At 38.3% G+C, this 21,158-nt stretch overlaps 1 protein-coding gene across 6 annotated transcripts in view; it reads right to left on the bottom strand.

Annotated features, from left to right (window-relative positions):
- Positions 1-21,158, bottom strand: part of CUL5 (cullin 5) — an 89,459-nt gene that overhangs the window by 40,529 nt on the left and 27,772 nt on the right. For 5 of the 6 annotated variants that reach the window (XM_077808818.1, XM_077808840.1, XM_077808826.1 and 2 more), the window contains 7 exons: positions 16,898-17,007; positions 11,821-11,920; positions 7,278-7,454; positions 4,229-4,370; positions 3,576-3,721; positions 1,792-1,872; positions 79-172 (listed from right to left, as the gene is read on the bottom strand). In XM_077808818.1, coding sequence (XP_077664944.1) covers positions 79-172; positions 1,792-1,872; positions 3,576-3,721; positions 4,229-4,370; positions 7,278-7,454; positions 11,821-11,920; positions 16,898-17,007 — 850 coding nt within the window. The remainder of the gene's footprint in view (positions 1-78; positions 173-1,791; positions 1,873-3,575; positions 3,722-4,228; positions 4,371-7,277; positions 7,455-11,820; positions 11,921-16,897; positions 17,008-21,158) is intronic. The other variant, XM_077808848.1, reaches the window with a different exon arrangement.

Raw genomic sequence — 21,158 nt, 5'->3', positions numbered from 1 at the left:
TACATTTATCAACAAATTAGTTTTTTAAACCTAGCTGACCGTGAGATCATGCTGCAATATTTTTTAAGCTTCACTTACTTTCTGTTTCATTTCGTTTGATCATGCCTTGGCATTCAGCTAAAATAGTTTCTTTAAATGATGTCACTAGAGCATTCACACAGCACTCCATAAGCTGAAATGTATTAAGAAATATAGTTAGCTTATTACAATCCTTTGAGCGCCAGTTTGTTGTCTCTCTCAAGTTCATGTTCAATATAAATACTAGCCTTTCCTCATGCACTACAGCTCAGTGAAATGTTTCATGCTCATAGGCTGTACTTAATGCAGAAGTTATGACACTATGAAACAAAGTCTATACTTCAGTTCATAGATGTTTTTCTTTAAAGCATGTAGAATGGGAAATATAGTAGTTTCTCTCATAAAATAGTTTAATATTTCTGTGGCCTCTTCCTCACAAGGCAGTATCAGTTCTGGAACAGTAACTACCCTGCTTAGTTTCCAAGTACACTTCCATCAGCCAAGAATAGTTCTCACTCCAGTGTACCCTACCTGACCTGACTTAGTTTGCTTTGAACAAGGGCCTAATGACAATTCTAGCACAGAAATTACTTCTACACTCAAGGGTTTGGCAGATGAGACAATTTTATATACTGCTTACCATTCACCTTAGCAAGGGATGCCCCACTTATGATGTAATGCAGAATGCAACCAAACAAATCCTGACCACCACAGATTCTAGGGCGTTTGTTTAAAATAGCCTTGTGTGCTGAACAAATTTCAGCACAGGCAATTACAAATTGCTTCTTGCTGCACTTAAATCTCTCCCTGAAGTTTCAACCTGATAAAGTATTTTTTCACTTTCCTTCTTAGGCTGTTTGGTGAGCATTGGTAAACTGTTGATGTACTTCACACCAGAGACGGTTACACTTCAGTTATGGAGGGAGGAAATTTAGTCATTTTATTAGTTGTGAAGTGTTTGGGGATTTTCATGTGATAAACAGTGAACTTTTCCAGATATTGTAAAATGGCACTGAATAACCTTTTACCTCCTATGATTGCCTACCTACTTCCCAAGTCACTCTAATCCACATAAATTGTACTAGCTTACATTTAAAAAAAGGCAAACCCAATCCCTACTGAATCTAAAACAGGAGGGTTAGAAGTTAAAAACTATGTCCTTTTACTGTATTTTCCACAGAATGTTTAGTAAGATTCCAAACTACAAAGTAGGGCAGTGGTCCTCAAACTTTTTACTTCACGCTCCCCCTTACCTTTGTCCACGCCCCCCCACTCCAGGGCTGGAAGTGAGGCCGTGGCTCTGGGTGGGGGGCCACAGACAGGGGTACGGAGACTGAGACTGTGGCCACAGCTCGGAGTGGGGCTGGGAGAGGAGTCTTGGCTGAGGTGTGGGGCCGGCTGGCAGGCGGGGTGAGGGCCAGAAGCAGAGCTGGGTCGCGCTCTCCCCCAGCCCTCTGTGGGGGCTGGCCCAGGCACACAATGCCCTCCAGAATGTTTCTCCACGCCCTCCTAGGGGGGCACACCCCACATTTTGGAGACCTTTGAAGTAGGGCCTACTGATTTTTTTTTTTTAATTTTTTTTAAATAAGTAAACCTAATAGTGGATTTAAAAAAAAAAAAGGCTTCTAGCAGGTCAGATCTTCTGACTGCAATTACAGTCAGAATAAAATAATGCAAGACAAATTATGATCAAAACTGACATCAGAAACCTTTACTACTATTGAAATACTGCACATGATTTTACTACATATACAACTAAGTTTTTAAACTTACCGCTTCTACAGAGTTACATTCGCGCCTTGTCTCTAGATACCTTAATGCTCTTTTCTCTTCTTCCTTTAATTTAGCATCTGCCTGTGCAGAAGCAGAACAGCAATCATTTTAAGTACTAACAACAACAGAACAGTTATCACATGACGATCTTTATACTAGGGCTGTTGATTAATCGCAGTTAACTCACACGATTAACTCAAAAAAATTAATCATGATTAATCGCACTGTTAAACAATAGAATACCAATTGAAATTTATTAAATATTTTTGATGTTTTTCTACATTTTCAAATATATTGATTTCTATTACAATGCAGAATACTAAGTGTACAGTGCTCACTTTATATTTATTACAAATATTTGCATGGTAAAAACGATAAACAAAAGAAACAGTATTTTTCAGTTCACCTCCTACTGTTGTGCAATCTCTTTATTGTGGAAGTGCAACTTACAAATGTAGGTTTCTTTTGTTACTTAACTCAAAAACAAAACAATACAAACCTTTAGAGCCTACAAGTCCACTCAGTCCTACTTCTTGTTCAGCCAATCGCTAAGACAAACAAGTTTGTTTACATTGATGGGAGATACTGCTGCCTGCTTCTTACAAGCTCGCATGAAAGTGAGAACAGGCATTCGCTTGGCACTTTTGTAGCCAGCGTTGCAAGGTATTTACGTGCCAGGTATGCTAAACATTCGTATGCCCCTTCATGCTTCGGCCACCATTCCAGAGGACATGCTTCCAGTTGATGATGCTCATTTAAAAAAATAATGTGTGAATTAAATTTGTGACGGAACTCCTTGGGGAAGAATTGTATGTCTCCTGTTCTGTTTTACCTGCATTATGTCATATATTTCATGTTATAGCAGTCTCAGATGATGACCCAGCACATGTTCGTTTTAATAACATTTAACAGCAGATCTGACAAAATGCAAAGAAGGTACCTATGTGAGATTTCTAAAAATAACTACAGCACTCGATCCAAGGTTTAAGAATCTGAAGTGCCGTCAAAAATCTGAGAGGGGTGAGGTATGGAGCATGCTTACAGAAGTCTTAAAAGAGCAACACACAGATGTGGAAACTACAAAACCCGAACAACCAAAAAAGAAAATCAACCTTCTGCTGGTGGCGTCTGACTCAGATGATGAAAATGAACATGCATCTGTCTGCTCTGCTTTGGATTGTTATCGAACAGAACCTGTCATCAGCATGGACGAATGTCCTCTGGAACAGTGGTTGAAGCATGAAGGGACATATGACTCGTTAGCGCATTTGGCACATAAATATCTTGTGACACTGGCGACAACAGTGCCATGAGAACACCTGTTCTCATTTTCAGATAGCATTGTGCAAAAGAAGCAGGTAGCATTATCTCCTTTAAATACAAACAAAACTTGTTTGTCTGGGCGATTGGCAGAACAAGAAATAAGACTCAGTGGGCTTGTAGGCGCTAAAGTTTTACATGGTTTTGTTTTTGAATGCAGTTATTTTTTTGCACATAATTCTACATTTGTAAGTTCAACTTTCATGATAAAGAGATTACACTATAGTACTTGAATTAGCTGAACTGACAAATACTATTTATTTTGTTTTTTACCGTGCAAATATTTGTAATAAAAATAAATATAAAGTGAGCACTGTACACTTTGTTGTAATTGAAATGAATATATTTGAAAATGCAGAAAACACCCAAAAATATTTAAATAAATGGTATTTTATTATTGTTTAATCACGTGATTAATCACGATTAATTTTTTTAGTCGCTTGACAGCCCTACTTTATACTTACATATTTCATATAATTCTGTACTCCATTTTGTTGTAAATAAGAAGGGGCTTGTGTTCTATAAAATCTCTCTGTTGAATCCAAATATGCCTTCTCAAAGTTATCCCGATAAATCTGAAGTTTATCTTCAGGATTAGAACAAAGGTTAACTGTAAAGAGAAAAACTTAGATCTTATTCTAGTTTTCAGTGCTTTGAACGTGACTAAAAAACAATTATTTCTCTTGCAAAATTTTTCTTTTGAAGATACTGAGGTATGTCTACACAGCAAAGAAAAACCTGCAGCTGACCCATGCCAGCCAATTCTACATTGCTATGTAGACTTTTAGGCTCAGGCTGGAGCCCAACCTCTAGGACTGGGACTACACTGCCAGGTGTCATATTCAGAAGGGTCTCTTTGCAACGTTAAGGGATAAAACTATTATTTTTAAAATGTACGTTTCAATTTTGCAGAAATTGGTGAGCAGGCTCATCTGCCAGTGAAAAGTTTATTACTTGTCATTGGCAAGTGCATTTACCCCACTGATAATCAATACAAAAACATTATAATGATCATTCCAACCATACCTCCTTTGTCAACATCTAGTTGAAGGCATGTTATGAAAGTCTGTGAACTAGAAAGGAACATGCAGCTGAGATCACACTGTATAAGACATACCATATGATTCTCTAACTCCAATAACAAGTTGAGAGTCAAAAGCTTCTCCTAGTCTTTCAGCATGGACCAGCTTCATTGCACTGTCCTGAAGTCGATTCTTTATATTTGAAAATATGGACTCATTCCAAGTATCTAGCATGAGCTAAATAACAAGAAAGAAAAAAAGTCAGTTAGAAAGGGATGGGCAGAACTTCAAATTAAGGGCATGTCTACATGAGCACTTACTGCACAGCAAGCTGGGGCGTAAATCTGGAGAACTCAACCATGCCATGCACTAATTGTCTATGTGAACCCTGCTGATGTGCACCAGAAGTTCCCTAAGTGCGCACTGACACACTGAAGGACGTAACAGGTTTCCCAATACAAAGCAGTTAACTTTGGAGCTAATGTCAAATAGTGGTCCAGCAGCTGGCAGACTCAAAGGCTTACGTAGAAAAATTAAGATAAAATAGCCATTAGTAAGTGAGCAAAGGGTATGTAAAAAAAGTAAATAATTGTTGATTGCCTTAGATTTTCATAACACATTAAGCTATTAGCATCCAATGCCATGTGATCACTTGTTTCTGTGAGTACAACGTAAAAATAATCAGTGAGTTACACAGATATTGCAATTAGCAGTTTCAGTCAATGCTGTAGTCCCCATCTAAAAAGACAGGTTTCAGAGTAACAGCCGTGTTAGTCTGTATTCGCAAAAAGAAAAGGAGTACTTGTGGCACCTTAGAGACTAACCAATTTATTTGAGCATGAGCTTTCGTGAGCTACAGCTCACTTCATCGGATGAAGTGAGCTGTAGCTCACGAAAGCTCATGCTCAAATAAATTGGTTAGTCTCTAAGGTGCCACAAGTACTCCTTTTCTTTCATCTAAAAAGAGTTACTGCTAGATAAGGGTCTCATTACTTTTATTGGATGACTGTCTCTTCAGCTGGTTCTGGTAAGCACCAAGACCTCTTAAGATTTTGGTAACACACCTCAAAGTCAGACCAATGTGTTGCATCTGAACAACACTGAAAGCTCCCTGGTGGAAGCCATATTTATACAGAGCCAAGCACTGCCAGCCGTTCAAAAATTCTACAACTAAGAAGCATGTATGTAAATGACATATTGGTCATTTTAAAGTTAAAATGTCTGTAATAACCTTTCCTTATAAATCCTGGTTCTCTTCTTTCTGCCACACAGAATACCTAAAGTATCATATTTTAAGCTCTGACTTTGTTAATGTCTAGTATCTCTGTGCTCTATATTAATTGCTATGGTCTCAAGCTTTTAAGTGCACCAACTACTTACTTGAGAGTCCAGTTTTGTTTTTCACTGTCATCAGTGTAAAATGTATTGAATTAACTTTGTTTCTGAAGGATGATTGTGAACAGTCTTATCTTTCAGTGATTCCAATAGTGATTTCTAGGAGCCTAGTTTTTTTGACAAGTTTAGTAAAGATAAAAATTTCCACTTCTGTGCATCATATAATTTATTATAGTGGGTATCTAATGAAATGCAGATGAGTGTTTGGAAAAGTTAAGGAACATAAGACACACTGAGCCTCTCCATGAAACCACACTCTGCCCTGATTTAACATCAGTGTTCTTAAACATGCTAGACTCGGACATGTTGGAACTGAATTAATGCTCAGAAGACAACAGCTAATTTTTGAGTGTCATTAAAATAAAGAATTTTCTTAAGTTGTGTTTCTTTTGTTTAGCTCTCCTTTCATATTTAAAAGGAAATTTAAAATTAAGATGTCAAAATAGAGAGTAAATGTATACATTACAGTTGCTTTTCTTTTAAAATTTCACTTCAGAGTAGGTAGGTGATACTCAACTTTGTACTTAACTTTAATACTTAACTTTGTATTTTGATGTAGAAGAATTTAGTCAAGAACAACTTGTGAACTTTACCATGACACTGTGACGGTCACCTCTTGGAACTGGAGAGGAATCTCACACTCAGAATGAATAAATACTCATTTTTTAACACCTGGAAGCCAGCAAAGCTAGGGATTCTCAACGTGAGCTCATCACACTGTCTTAACAACCAACTCTAAAGGATTTATAATAACAGTAAGATATACAGTAGGTATACCACTTATCTGAGACTTTAGCAAAACATGTCCAAACAAAATTTAATTTAAAAGCCACAGGATAGTGAAATTTTTGGGCTGCTACTCAAAACAAAATGGTTCATTTTTTAGAGCTCTAAAATGCATGATCATAATTCAAGCATTCCAAAAAGCAGTCTTCCAACTTACAATTTTCAAAGTAACAATAATATTGGCTCAGAGATTTATCAGTAATGGAGATGAGGAAGATGTGTTTCTTTTCAGCAAAGACTGTTTTTCAATATTTTTAGCTATTTACCTCAGCACACTTTTTAAATTGCATTAAAAAAATCAATAGGAATTCCAGGGAAACAAGTTAATAGATGCTTAGAAAACATGATCAGCATTATCTTGAGCAACAAAAAAGCTCCCTTTTGTAATTCTGTGCAGTTTTTGTATCTGATTGTCACAGCAAATTCCATGCTATTTAAAAGTATAAATTCCATTCCTTCCCAAAGGGTGGGGAAGTGTTCTACATGGAGCACGAGGGATTGCCCTTGAATAGCCCCATTAAGTGCCCTTAGTTACAGCTGTCCGGCTCCTTGCTAAGTACTGACTAGAGCTTCATCTGTAACATGTCATTACTACTCCTTAATGGTCCAGTAAATGTAAGCTCATTGACCTCCTGTATCTCAGACTGCAAAGGGAGCAAGATCAGAAGTATTTTTTGTTAAATAAATCGTTTTACAGAGATCTACAACTATTTTAAAACACAGGGAGCTGCTCTGAACAGAGGAAGGAAATTGTCAGAGTTAGGGCAATATTCGGTAAGTGGCAGAGGAAAATTATGGGAAGAGGAGTAAAAGTTGCAAGGTGATTTAAGCAAAGTGATACTCCTCCAATACTGTGAGGTTAGTGCAATTTCATCTTTCAGCTGTGGAATGCATCGATACTATAAAAAACACTAAATCTTTTATGTTCTGTTACAAAAACTCTGATCAGAAAGTGTCACTTACCTTTCGAACAATACTGTCTTCTACATTGGATTTCTTGTTGCTGCCCTGCTTACCCATTAAAGTAATTTCTAGTTGACAAAATGGTTTGGGCAAGATATCACACTGTGTAAAGAATTTACGCCATTCTACTATGTATGCTTTTAGTAAAGCTGTATCATCTTGATGACTCAGTACTCTCTGGAAGAAAAGAGCAGCTCATTTGTAAATAAGTTTTTACATAAACAACATATGGCTTTATCTACATGGTACAAGTATTTTTGTTATAACCTAAGATTTGAATTTAAAATGATATAATCCCCCATGTAACCACTCTGGTATAAGAATGGCTTTTTTAGGTTAGGTTATGTTGCCTGTGAAGAGGTTTGGCTTTTCTTGGTTTTATTTATTCTTACACCAGAATAAATGTCCACATGGGGGACATATCAGTATAGCCAGTCTACACAGGAAAGTTTCACAAGGACTATTTTCTACCTTACATGCAGTAGAAAGTCGAATTCTACCGTGATCTACTGATCTGGCTTTAGACACCTGAACTTTTACCATTTATGCTGCACTAGGACAATCAATTTAGGCATAAGGGGCTAGACCAGGGGTCTCAAACTCAAATGACCACGAGGGCCACATGAGGACTAGTGCATTGGCTTGAGGGCCGCATCACTGACACCACCCTCTTGCTTCCCCCGGGCCCCGCTCCCACTCCACCCCTTCCATGAGGCCCTGCCCTGCCCCTCCTCTTCTCCAATCTCCTCCCCTGAGCACGTGGGCTCCCCGCTCCTCCCCCCTCCCTCCTGGAAAGCACTAAGCGCCACCAGCAGCTCTTTGGCAGCAGGAAGCGCCTGGACGTAGGCAGAAAAAAATGCAGAGTAATACAGTAGTATTAAAATATAGTATGCTATTAAAAGTTAATTTATTAACTTTTTTTATTAACTTCTTTAACTGTAATGTGAAAAGTTAGGGCTAATTTTGACAGCCATTTCATTTTTGGCCACTTAGCTGGCAACGTTTTGCATCAATATTAGGTTTGATATCCTGAGACAAAACCAATCTCAGTGTTGCTTTCAAACGTTCATCAGTGAGCCTTGACCTTAACACAGATTTGTTAATCTTCATGGAAGAGAAAAACTGTTCACATATATATGTACTTCCAAACATTGCCATTATCTTTGTGGAAGCAGAGAATAACATGGGAAATCTTTCTTGTGGAAGAAACCTGTAGAATTCTGGAATTCCAACATCTGTATACTTCTGCTTCAAAATGGTATCACACTGAAGCTCTACTAATTCCATCTGCATTTCCTCTGCAACATTGTCAATTTCAACAGCAAATGGTGTGGAAAAAAGTTGAAAATGTGGTTCAAGTGCCTTGAAATCTTTAAACTGCACATCAAACTGTTTGTGTAAGTTAGAAGTATTTGCATATTCTTTCAAGGATTTGGGTTCAACTTTTCCTAAGGAATTCAGAGTCGAGAAATGGACCAAACTGTTAGCAGTCAGTTGTTTCCCCCACAAAGTAAGCTTGACTTTGAATGACTTAACACTGTCATACATCTGTGTTATCACCTGTTTTCTACCCAGAAGCTTCAAGTTCAGCGCATTCAGGTGATCAGTTACATCTGTTAGAAAAGCAAGGTTGCAGATGAAAGTGGAATCAGCAAGCTGTGGAACCTCCTTGTTTTTCGTTTTCATGAAGGAATCAATCTCCACTAAGTGGAAAAAAATGCTTCCAAACATTTCCACAACTCAGCCATCTAACTTGAGTGTGATACAGAAGTTCCCCATATTCACTGTCCATACTTGCTAGAAAAGAAGTGAACTGTCTGTGATTGAGCCCTCGTGCACGTATAAAATTAACAGTTTTAACAACTACATCCATAACTTCCTTCATTTGTAGACTTTTACTACACAGGGCTTCTTGGTACAAAATACAATGTATACTGGTGAAGCTAATTCCTGGTATATTGAGGCTGCTCCGTTTGGTCTTCAATAATCCAACCACGCCAACGTTTTCACAGCACATTGATGGCGCACCATCCGTAGCCAAAGATACGAGTTTGTTCCACGGCAGCGCCACTTTTTCAATGCACTCTTCCAGTCCTTGAAATATGTCACGTCCCATTGTGGTACCCTTCAGTGGCATTAAGTCTAGCAATTCTTCAGTTATATTCAAATTGCAATCCACACCTCTATTGAACACTGCATTCTGTGAGGTATCTGATACATCTGTACTCTCATCAAAAGCAATTGAAAATGCTTCGAAGTCTTTTGCCATTTGAATCCATTGTTTTTGCACATTATCTGCTATATCCGTTATCCTGCAGGCAACTGTACTGGCAGACAAGCTTATGCCTTCAAAAACTTTCTTCCTATCAGGATATAAAATTTCGCTGGCCTTCATAAGACATTCTTTTACGAATAGGCCTTCTGTAAAAGGTTGCAATGATTTAGCTATCATTTCGCTTACCACAAAACTTACTCTTACTGAATCTTCGCTAGTCTTATTAATCCCTGAAAAGAAATTTCTTTGCTTGGCAAATACTGCTTTAAGTTGCTGAACTTTCTCCTCTCGGATTTTTCCGGTGAATGCATCATATTTTTCACGGTGCATCGTGTCGTAGTGCTGACGCACATTATACTCCTTGGGAACAGCAATCGTTTGCTGACAAATAAGGCATTGAATTTTATCTCTTACCTCTGTGGAAAAAATATAAATTCTCCCATTTGTCTTGGAAAACTCTCTTTTCTTCCATGAGTGTTCTTTTTTTCGATGAAGTCATTTCCAGGCGGTTTTAATAAAATATACACACTCAGTAATGCACCTCACTCAAAGGACAAAACACGCACTTAGCTAGATTTACTTCTGTTAAAGCCTGCCCCTGCACTGGGCTACGCCCCCACTCCACCCCTGCTCCGCCTCTTCCCACCCCTTCCCTGTCCCCATTCAAACTCCTTCCCCCAAGTCCCCACCCCAACTCTGCCCCCTCCCCGCCCCTATTCCAACCCCTTCCCCAAATCCCCGCCTCTTCTCCCCTCCCTCCCAGAAACCGCTAAGCAGCCAAACAGCTGTTTGGCGGCAGGAACTGCCTGGAGGTAGGTAGGGGAGCAGGGAGCAGCGCACGGGGGAGCGAGGCAGAGAGCTTAGCGGCCACAGAAAATAACTGGGGGAGGGGGGAGCAGGGGCAGGGGTGAGGGGAGTTTGGCGGCCACAGGAAGTAACTCGGGCGGGCTGCATCGGCATGTTTGAGACCCCTGGGCTAGACACTGCATAAACATAAGCTTACGAAAACAGCAACCGTTACAGATCATGCCTATGGCCCCAATTCAACGAAGAACGTAATCAAGTACTTAAGTACCAATAAAGTCAAAGGGACATCAGCATGTGTAAGAGCTTTGCCAGATAGGGATAAGTCTGCTGTATCTGGGCCTAGAAAAGAAAGGGCTTTGTTTGAGTAAAAGACCCTTTCTAAATTTCTAGGAACACATTTTAGATTTATTTTACTTTTCCAAATTTTTGTCTTTGCACATCTTTCACTCTCTACAAAAACTCTTATGAGCACACTACAACACTATTTCATATGTATTTTAATTTAGAATAAACTCCCAAAACCAGGTGTCAAGTCAACAGTAGACTAAAGCTACTGAAATACAAATAGCCTGTGGAGCTTGTAAAGCTGGTACCTCACTAGTATTCTGTCAGAAGACTATACATTTGACCATTTCTTAACCAAAACCATGAATATGCTAGTGTAGTATTGAAGCCAGCTAAAACAATTAAATAACTTCCTTGCTTTTAAGAGTTAATCTTTATTTCCAGACATTTTCTTATATAACACAAATTCTGGCTTTATCAATCTGACAGCTAACAGTCAAACAAATATTAGTAATTTTTGAAAAATATTTAAAGTATCTTTAATGCCTATCAAAAAAGATCAGAGATCAGATTAAAGGTCTCTTTACTGATGGCTAAATTTAGAATATTCTAGCTATTTCTGTAGCAAGCTAGACAGCTTGCAGATCACATCCCCAGAAATGAATTTTCTAGGCAATAAAAAGTGGAACTAGAAAAGGGGGTTTATTGTTCCTTTTCCAGCTCTTTCTCTAATCATACAAAAAAGAGACCACTTCGATGCTTAACTTTGCCTCAAGTCAAAGTTTCAGCAGTAAGTGCTTTTATTTATAAGTCAAAGAGGCAAGCGAGTGAAGGAATACTTCCAAGGAGACTCCCTGATAAATATTTTTGTTCATCCAATAATGGCCAAATCTCCTTCACAGTATATAACAACCATTACCTCTTTATTCTCAAGAACAGACTGAGAAGTACTTAATCTTTCTGGCCAAAGTAAACACTCAGAATAAAATGAATCAGTTATTAAAAAGTTTTTAGTACAGTTGTGACATTCAAAACAAGGTCCACCAATGCCTAAAAGGCAATTTTCCATTGTGTTAGAAATTACTGGAACAAGTCATGTTTGGGATCCAAAGAGGTTTACAGTTATAATTTTATTTTTTAAAGGACAGTGTAAATTGTTGAAGGTTGAGAACTTACTGCCTGTGCTTGTTTAATAAAATCAAGGATGTCTTCTTTCAAAGCTTGATGGATTTTTGCTGGACCTTTGTCATCCCACAGGCAAACTGCATGCACATCCCTAGAAAACAGTGTGTACATCTTTCAGTAAGAACTACACTTACAATTTAATGCAGAAATGTACAAAGTCTAAACAGTTATACTGAAGTAGTTCCCCAAAGGAAGCGTGTGTACATTCCACACACTAAATAGGAAATCCCACCAATACAGTGACTGTTTATGAATGAGGGCACATGCCCTCCTCTTTTCTAGAAAGCCATTCATAAACTATTTTGACATGTAATTTTAGGTTTATCTGATAAATACCCCTAATAAAAAAAAATAAAACAACAAACAAATAAATAATAGGTGTTGATCCAAAGCACACCAGAAATGGGTACTTGTATTTGAGGGCTTTTCTACACGGAGCAGTAATTCAGTCTATGGAGGCGTGATTTCTGAAGCACTAACAGTGTTGTATGCTTACTGGTTAGTGTAGGCTTTCTGGTAAGCACTAAAGATTCCCTAGTATGCTTTAACATAGCACTTTTGAAACAGTAGTATGCTAAAGTGCACTAGGAAACAATACAGAGAGATTACTCATTACTGTATATGATGAGTAATGTTTTTAATATATATTATTCATTACAGCATATAAAAAGAGAAAGCACCCAACCTTCCCAATTATTGACATCTACATAAAATGCAAAAATTTCTAAAAATAAACCCTGAAAAATGAAATTCATAAACCCAAAATGATGCCTTAATAATATTAGATGTAACACTGAAATTTGGCAGTCAAGCAGTATAAAGTCAGGAACTGCAGTACTACTTTGTCCTTCACCTTCCATGTGGATATACCATAGAGGCATCACTCATGTTCATAAAGCATCACTCTGAGGTAGTGAAATAGCCCCACTTACGGATAAAAGTGACGGATGAAAGTGGAGACCCAGCAGGTTTAAATGACTTGGCCAAGATCATGCTGTAACTCTGTGGCAGATCCAGGAAATGAGCCTACATCTCCTGACCCTCTGTCCTCAACTAAAAGGTTGTCTGCCACTCCCAACAAGTAAGATGGTCTCCACAGCGTCTTGACATAGTGAAAAACTATCATTTGGTATGCACAGATAAACAGCTGCACCATTATGAACACTAAGGTCCTAGTCCTGCAATTGGATCAACAAGGGCAGACACGTATGCCTACATGGAAACCCAGTGCCTTTAATGGGATTCCATCATCCACCTGTGTGGAGCTGGTTGCAAGATTCAATATGCATTTTGAACTTGATATATTTTCCTACAGTGCCTTCTCCAAAATGTTCCTACTTAAGTTATCAAAACTAAACATTTAAAGGCAGAACTAATCCACGCTATACATGAACTTTCAAATTTCCACCATTTCAGTTGTTTTAATGAAAAAAAAATAAATAAAATGGTACAGTAGATCCTCAGAGTTACGAACACCAGGGTTACGAACTGACCAGACAACCACACACCTCATTTGGAACTGGAAGTACGCAATCAGGCAGCAGAGACGAATAAAGCAAATACTCTACTGTACAATATGTATTAAACTACTAAATAAATAAAGGGAAGTTTTAAAAAAATCAACAAGGTAAGGAAACTGTTTCTGTGCTTGTTTCATTTAAATTAAGATGGTTAAAAGCAGCATTTTCCCTCTGCATAGTAAAGTTTCAAAGTTGTATTAAATCAACATTCAGCTGAAAACTTTTGAAAGAACGATCACAACGTTGTGTTCAGAGTTACAATTTTAGAATTACGAATAACCTCCATTCCCGAGGTGTTCATAACTCTGAAGTTCTACTGTACTCAGACAAGAAAAAGATTTACTCATTCACTTATTACTTTCTGAAGATATTCACCACGTAAGTATCAACACTCTTGATACTTGAGTCTGTTCCTTTGCAAACCAAGGTGGGAACACCAACTTCTAAAACTGCTAATTTGTTCTAAAGCTACTAGTCCCAACAAGCAGAATCATAAGCTAGTACTAATTATTTGTATTACTTTAGTCCTAAAGGCCCCAATCAGGATTCATGACCCACTGTGGTAGGCACTGCAGAGAGCAAAAAGCAATCTTGTCACTGAATTGGAAAATAGGCAATTTTTGGGCTCTATAGGCAATTTTGGGGCTCTAACCAAGAGATTTTATGTAGAGAGAAATAGGATACCTCTCAAAACAGGAAGAGGATGTAGTTTCATTTTATTTGGGAAATATTTTAAGAAATGTTTGGTCAAACCTCTCTTGGGAAGGGGCTTTATAACACTGACAGGTCAAGTCTTAATTCATATCTAGAGGCCAAATCTAAGCAATACCATACCATTTAGTGAATGCGTTCAAAGAACTCCGTATGACTATCTTGCAAATCTCCTCGATGGCCACAGATTAGAAGCTTGCTAATGTAGCAGACTTGACGAGAAGTAGTCGTTACAAGCTTTAAAGCACCAATATGCTGCAGTCTAACAGATTGACTCAGACATTTTAAATATGATTCTTTTGGAAACAGCAAAACATACTCACTTAGTACCAAAATAAACAGCTGGATCGCTTTTAAGGAAGTTTTAGTTGGTTTTTTAACATGAAACATCTGAAGGAGGACTAACAGGAGTGGCATGCAGACATGGGAAAACATCAGCAGAGTGACTGACTGATTAAGGTGGGATTATCATCACCTTCTGAAGGAGTCTAGAAATGGTACAAAATGGATCTCTCTCTAAATCAACAGTTCTCAAAACTGTGGCTCACGTTACTGCTGACCAATCAGGGTGCTGGGGCCTCATTTCCAGTGAGCAAAGAGCCTCAGTTCCAGTTATTGCAAAGAGCCTTGACATCTACAGAAGCAGCTGGAAACAGAAAAGGAGCAAGCCTCCACTAGAAGCCATCCTGTATATGAGGAGAATATGCTTAGGGATTACAGCCACCACTTGAACCCAAGAGCTGCCAATAAGACTCGTGCCTCCTCTCTTTAGAAAGAGAACATCCAGGGAAGCAAAGGAGAAGGTAAACAAGTAGCCAAGCAATACATTCAAGGAATCAGGGAAAGGACAGCTGTGAGTTGGATGGAACTGGGGGTAGCAGGGAGATCATTAACACATGCAAGGATTATGGGAGAACAGAACTGGGGGTAGGGAAACACATAATGGGAGAAAAGAACCAGACAGTAAGAGAGAAAAGGACCAGGTTACAGAAGCATGTCCAGGCACCTGGTAGGAGATAAGGGGAAAAGAACAGATGGGAGGAAAGGGAGAGTAAAATGAAGAACAAATGGAGGCTTATTTTCTTTCAAAAGGGCCAGGAACACTTACTAAATTAAAAACATCTAAATACTTTTCTAACTTTACTTTTACCTAGAAGCAATTGCTGTCATTGCCACACTGACACTGACCAATCCTAAGCAAGATGAGAGCTTTACATGAAACACTCTGTTAAGATGTGGTCCCAACTGTAAAAAATTTCTGAATCACTGCACTACAGCTTGAAGCTTACTTGTTCAGTAAGCTGAATCACTACTGCCTGGAAATTGACCTTCCTTGTAAGAAACTTGAGCTTACAGGTAAATCAGGGACCTCAAGAGGCACTTTTGTCAGTTTAGTCAAGAAACGTTCCATGATATGGGTGGCTTTTAAAAGTGTGGCTCTCCTCAGGAAAAGGAACCAAAAATGGCACTATTGCATCACTAATTCCATCCACATGAACATAATTCCCTCGCCACACACACTGCCAGTCCAGAAAACAACCTGGCCGTTAAGAGTCAAGCTGGGCTCCTTCCCTCTCATCACTAATAATAAAGATACTGCAGGTAAATTATGCCTTCAGTTTCATCATCATGGGTCACCTAAAACATGCTGTGTCAAGCATCACTTTGATTCATTACTACCTTTTGGGATACTACGGCCTTGTCTACATGGGAAAGTTGTATTGCATAATCTAAGGAGTGGATTTACATCAATATAGTGATACTGATGCAAACTCTTCTGTAAACACACTCATTTCTTTAGAGAAGTGATGTTTTTCAGCTTAAGAATGTCTAAGCATGGTTTAACTATATCAGCTTAAAAGCATATTAAAGTTAAACCAGTGCAACTTTCCCATGCAGACAAGGGCTAGATCTCTGAATACTCCTCATCCATATGAGACCACACTGTTCTCTGATCAGGGTCAGAAAGGAACCAGTAGCTGGAATGTCAGAAGATGCCTATGTTCCATTACAGGAGCTGGTGTAAGATATCCGTGCTGGAACCAACAACTTTTAGAACTTTGCAATTAAAACAGGGCCTCCCCAAGCTCAATCTTAATTTTTGATCTATCGTAAGTCATTTTTAACTTCAGCTGACAGAGCAGAGATGGCCTGATTTATACAATGAAAGGTTTACTATCTACTCCTTGTACTGTAGTAAAACTGGAATAAAAAAAAAGAGCTAAAAGTATAATTCTGCAATCAGTGTCAGGAAAAAAATCATAAAGGTTATGTTTAAAAGCACACAATTACTCCAATCATATCACTAAAATTGCATTATAATTTTATTTTTGAAGGGCACGCAACAATCAGCTTCAAGCTAAACCACTTGTAAGTCATATGCATTTATTGTCAGAGTAATACTGTATGAAGTGATTGATCACATATGCAGACTTTACTGTCAAAGCACTACAAAATATCTAGTCCCCATTTCCAATTAGAGTGAAAGGTTTGCGAGAGGTTACAAAATACGCCTATCATCTTCAGCTGAGGTAGAACAAAATTGTAAAAACAGTAAGAAAGCTGTGCTGTTTTCTGTATTCTATCTGTGGAGGCCTGTGTCTCAGTAAAACACCAACTCTACAAAACCGTACTCAAGAGAAGCAGACACGTCAGTGTTACTATTTAATGAAATGGAATTAACTAGTATTTTTTGTTCTCTCTTTTATCTTGTGAATGCATCCATTTCTACATGGCCCTCCTATATCTGACTTCTACGTTATAAGCAATATTATAGTTTTATTTCCATTCTGTTACCCAAGAACTGGAAGTTTAATAAAAAAAAACAAACCACTTACGAAAACAGATCAAACCACTGCTGTTTTGTGACAGATTCCTGGCGTAACAGCTTCAGAACAATGGGGCGCATGAAATCCCATTTGTCTTCAAACTGAAGTGAACCTTTATTCTTTAAAGAAGAAACAAAAAGCATAATTTAAATGCAGATCAAGTAAAAATGAACCTCTAAGTCAATTAGGACAGTTTGAGAGCTTCCACATTTTCTAGTATTTCTTTTTACTTCAATTTAAGGATTACTAAATCCAGAAGCTAAATAGACAAATTAAGACTCAATATTGAGTAAAATTAACAAACAAAAATTTGTTTAATTCTAAGAGTTGTGAGGTATGACCTACTTCACAGAATAGATGTAAAAGAACAGTTATAAAATTTTCCAAATCTGTAGGTTTCCTATTTAAGATTTTTACAAATAGTAATTTACACTTAATACATATGTTTAATCCCTAAAAGAAACTTAATTTTGTGATTTAAAATTACTTCTAAGAATTACAGTCCTCAATGGATTATAGTGCAATAAATATTATGATCTCATCACAGATTTTTCACATTTCCTTCCATTTGAATGGTCATATCTACAATATTCAAGTTTAACTAAGTTTTTCAAGGCAGCGATTGACTTTTTTTTGTAAAATGCCATGTACACCTACAGATTCTGTACTGTCTTTGGAGCACATGATGGTCATGCATTCTAGTATATTAGAATGGCCAGTTGTGAATGTTTCATATTTATTTTAATTATTCTGAACTATAAACTTTGTTCTATATGTCACTTGAGATATGGCTGCTAGTTTATTATGCTGTGATCCCAGAATGTTCTATAAAATGTAATACATGATTTTTAGAAAAAGCTATACATCAAACTGTCTTATTTAAGAAGTACAACCTGAACTCTAAAAGCCCTGTATTGTTTCCTAATGTTCGTTTTTAATTTCAACACTCTTTAGAGGAAATACACATTCAGACCATCCATGTGCATACGAACCCTTGCTTCCCCAGTGAATAAATGCAGGGAAGCACTTCTTCATGAAATGCAACTTTAATTCTGAAGTTCCCCAATTTTCTAACTTTTTAAAAAAAGTCTAAAGTTCTTGTAAGGCACACGTTAGGGAGTCTGTGAAAAATAGTTGTAACTAACTCTAGATTTAACTAAATTTTGTCTAATGTTATTGTAGTAGTGTCCAGAGGCCCCCGTCAGAATTGGAACTCCATTGTGCGGGGCCCTATATGAACACATACAGAGACAGCCCCAGCCCTAAGGAGCTTACATCACTTTCACTGTCAAAAATTCGTATACATTGTATTTTCATAGACTGGCAATCACCCCTATGTTCCTTAGAGACCCAAGTAGCCAGAGAAATCTAGATTTCCTGATAAGCTGCACATGATACTATTTGCAAAGCCATCTCTTTGTTTATCATGAAGTACATATACCAAGGCTAAAATGCAGAATGGCATTTTCTCTAAGAACCAGACCAGCAGTTCTCAAACTGTGGGTTGGGACCCCAAAGTGGGCAAAGCCCAAGCCCCACCATCCAGTGCTGAAGCCCCAGGGCTTGAGCCCTGGGCAGCGGGGCTCAAGCTTCGGCTTCAGCCCTGGGTGGCAAAGCTCAGGTTACAGGCCCCCTGGCCAGTGCTAAAGCCCTCAGACTTTGGCCCCCCTGCCTCGGGCAGGGCTCAGGCTTCGGTCCCACTTCCTGGGGTCATGTAGCAATTTTTCTTGTCAGAAGAGGGTTGCGGTGCAATGAAGTTTGAGAACCTCAGAATCAGACTATTCCCAAGATTAAAACATTTAGTGGAAATGACCGTTCTTTTGAGCTTCCAGCTCAAAAATTCTTTAGCAAAGATTAAGATTGACTATTTACCATTCTGCTTGTCCAAGCACATTTATCCTTTCATAAAACATTTAATCTTTCCAGATATTGTAATGAACGCTTCTCCTTAGATTGGGTGTCCTTGCTGCACTGCAATCTCATTTGAAAAAAGGAACATTTTGTTCCCATAGGATGGTTTCCTACCCTCACATTTAACCAGTTATTGTCCTTTAGGCTTCTACAAGCTCACTCTTAAACGAAGCTGTCCAGGCAGCAAGCTTCTTATGGTATTTGTTTGCTTAAGACTACCTTAAGACTACACACTACGCTGGCAGCAAGGAAAGGGGGAGAGAACAAGGAAGTGGAGGAGCCTCTATACCAAAGGAACCTCCTTCCATCAGGGTTATTCTCCAGGGGCAGGCATATCAACATGGCAGCCAGAATCTGTGAGCAGTCCAGTCCAAATGACCACATTATGCTGGAGGATCTGGATTTTCAAAAGCATCTAAGGGATTTAGGAGCATAAGTCCCACTGAAAGTCAGTGGGACCCTGAACTCTTACACCACCTCAGGTGCTTTTAAAAATCCAACTCCTATATATGCACTGAACCCTAGCAAAAATACAGACGGGGGGAGAGGGATAAATGATAAGGATATAAAAAACAATAAAGGATATTTACTGTACATGTTGTAATCTTGCCTGAGCAGAGCCCCCCACTTTTTCCAGAAAAAATAATTTTATGGGATAGAAAACATTCTTTTAAGAATACAAACTTGGCTTCTGTAGCAAATTCTGTGGCCTGGAAATTGCTGAAGACATGGAGTCTTGGTTGAACTCTCCGATGTCCCAAAATACTCACTTAAATAATGACCGGTGCTATCAACCTATTTCTTAGTCTATAATCATAATTAGATACAATCATTTACAACTTATTTAAATATAACCTACAAAATTCCACTAATAAAATTTTAACTCTTTTGGAAAGTCTGAAGTAGGCTTAGTAAGCTGATCCAATTGACCAGTCAAATAATATCAACTGACTGCCTATTTGACCATGATCAAATATTGTCAAGTATTCCAGCAAGAATGCCCTGATGTAGGCAGCAGCCTACTTTATGACAGCATGGTGGTACCATCTGTTAGCATATCTACTTAAATATCTTGATCATTCACTTTACTATATGTGAATGTATGCAGTGGTGTTGTAGCCGTGCTGGTCCCAGGACGTTAGCGAGACAAAGTGGGTGGTTCAATGAAAAAATATTACCTGACCCATCTTGTCTCTCTTATATACTAATGTCACCTTTCGGACAAAAGGAGAATCAACTGAAAGTTGAGCATCTTGATTGGCTGCAATCTTCTAGTATACAAATAAAGATATACATACAATATTTGTACTAGGCCATCAATGCGGTGACAAGTGTGCGAATTTTGGAAATATTTTTGTGATTCCATGTATGCCTTATTTTTCTTCTGTGCTTTGCATTGAATATAAAGGCTCCTCCTTTTCTGCTCTGTTCCTCCCCCTGAGGCTGCTTAAGAATCTACTGAATTTGCTGCAGAAAGCGAGTCGCCTGTCTACCTCTCCCTCCATGTGATCTGGGAGTCTGTAAAGGTCCTGCAGAGGGGGGCAACATGCCCAAAAAACATTTTGATGCGCTGGAATTTTCTGGAATACCAGAAGTTAGAAATCAATATGAGTGGATACTGATAATTGAAATATGAGATACACTTCATAATCTAGAGAGCATTCCAGAAGTAGTGAGACATTAACAGTGACATAATAAATTATAAAGTCAAGGAAAGCCAAAATAATTTGTACGGCAAAACTGTTCAAGTCAAGTGCAAGTTCTGTTCTTCTGAAAGCGTGACACAGACAGAATGGAGAAACACTTGTTGCATTTTTGTGATGTTTGTCGACCTATTGTCAAAACTAGATTATTGCACTCAAACAGAAAGAACGGGAAAACCAGTCTGGATCAAAATTTGTTTTCTTCTTTGCATTCTTCTCTAATTTCATCTTTGGCAGCAGCAGCGTGAAGCATGGAGTCTTTTGCTGAAGACAGTGATATGAACGACAATGAAAGTGAAGCTAATTCCATTTCTTCTAATAAGAATTTTACTACTCCATCTGCTTCAGCACTGAAAACGCCTTACTCCTGAAAAGCCTTCAGATATCCATCAAATTGGGATCAAGAGATTTTTGCATGGAATGTCCCGTGACCAGAAACATAAACTTGACCACTGGTATTTATGCCAGCAATACACCCACCATTTCATATAGATTAAAATCCTTATATTCTAGAATTTTTTCACAAGCTGCACACAGTTTACAAAGTATGGCTTGCAGAATGTTTTCTGAATGCCAAAGTGGACCAAAAAAAAAAAAATTTGGCATTCTTATTGGTCAAGCTCCTCACATCCATGATGTCTGATGGCTGGAGCACT

Source organism: Eretmochelys imbricata, chromosome 1 (genome assembly GCF_965152235.1).
Source record: "Eretmochelys imbricata isolate rEreImb1 chromosome 1, rEreImb1.hap1, whole genome shotgun sequence".
NCBI classification, from domain to species: Eukaryota; Metazoa; Chordata; order Testudines; family Cheloniidae; genus Eretmochelys; species Eretmochelys imbricata.
The sequence above is the reverse complement of the archived record's forward strand: the minus strand, read 5'-3'. Positions and strand labels throughout refer to the sequence as shown.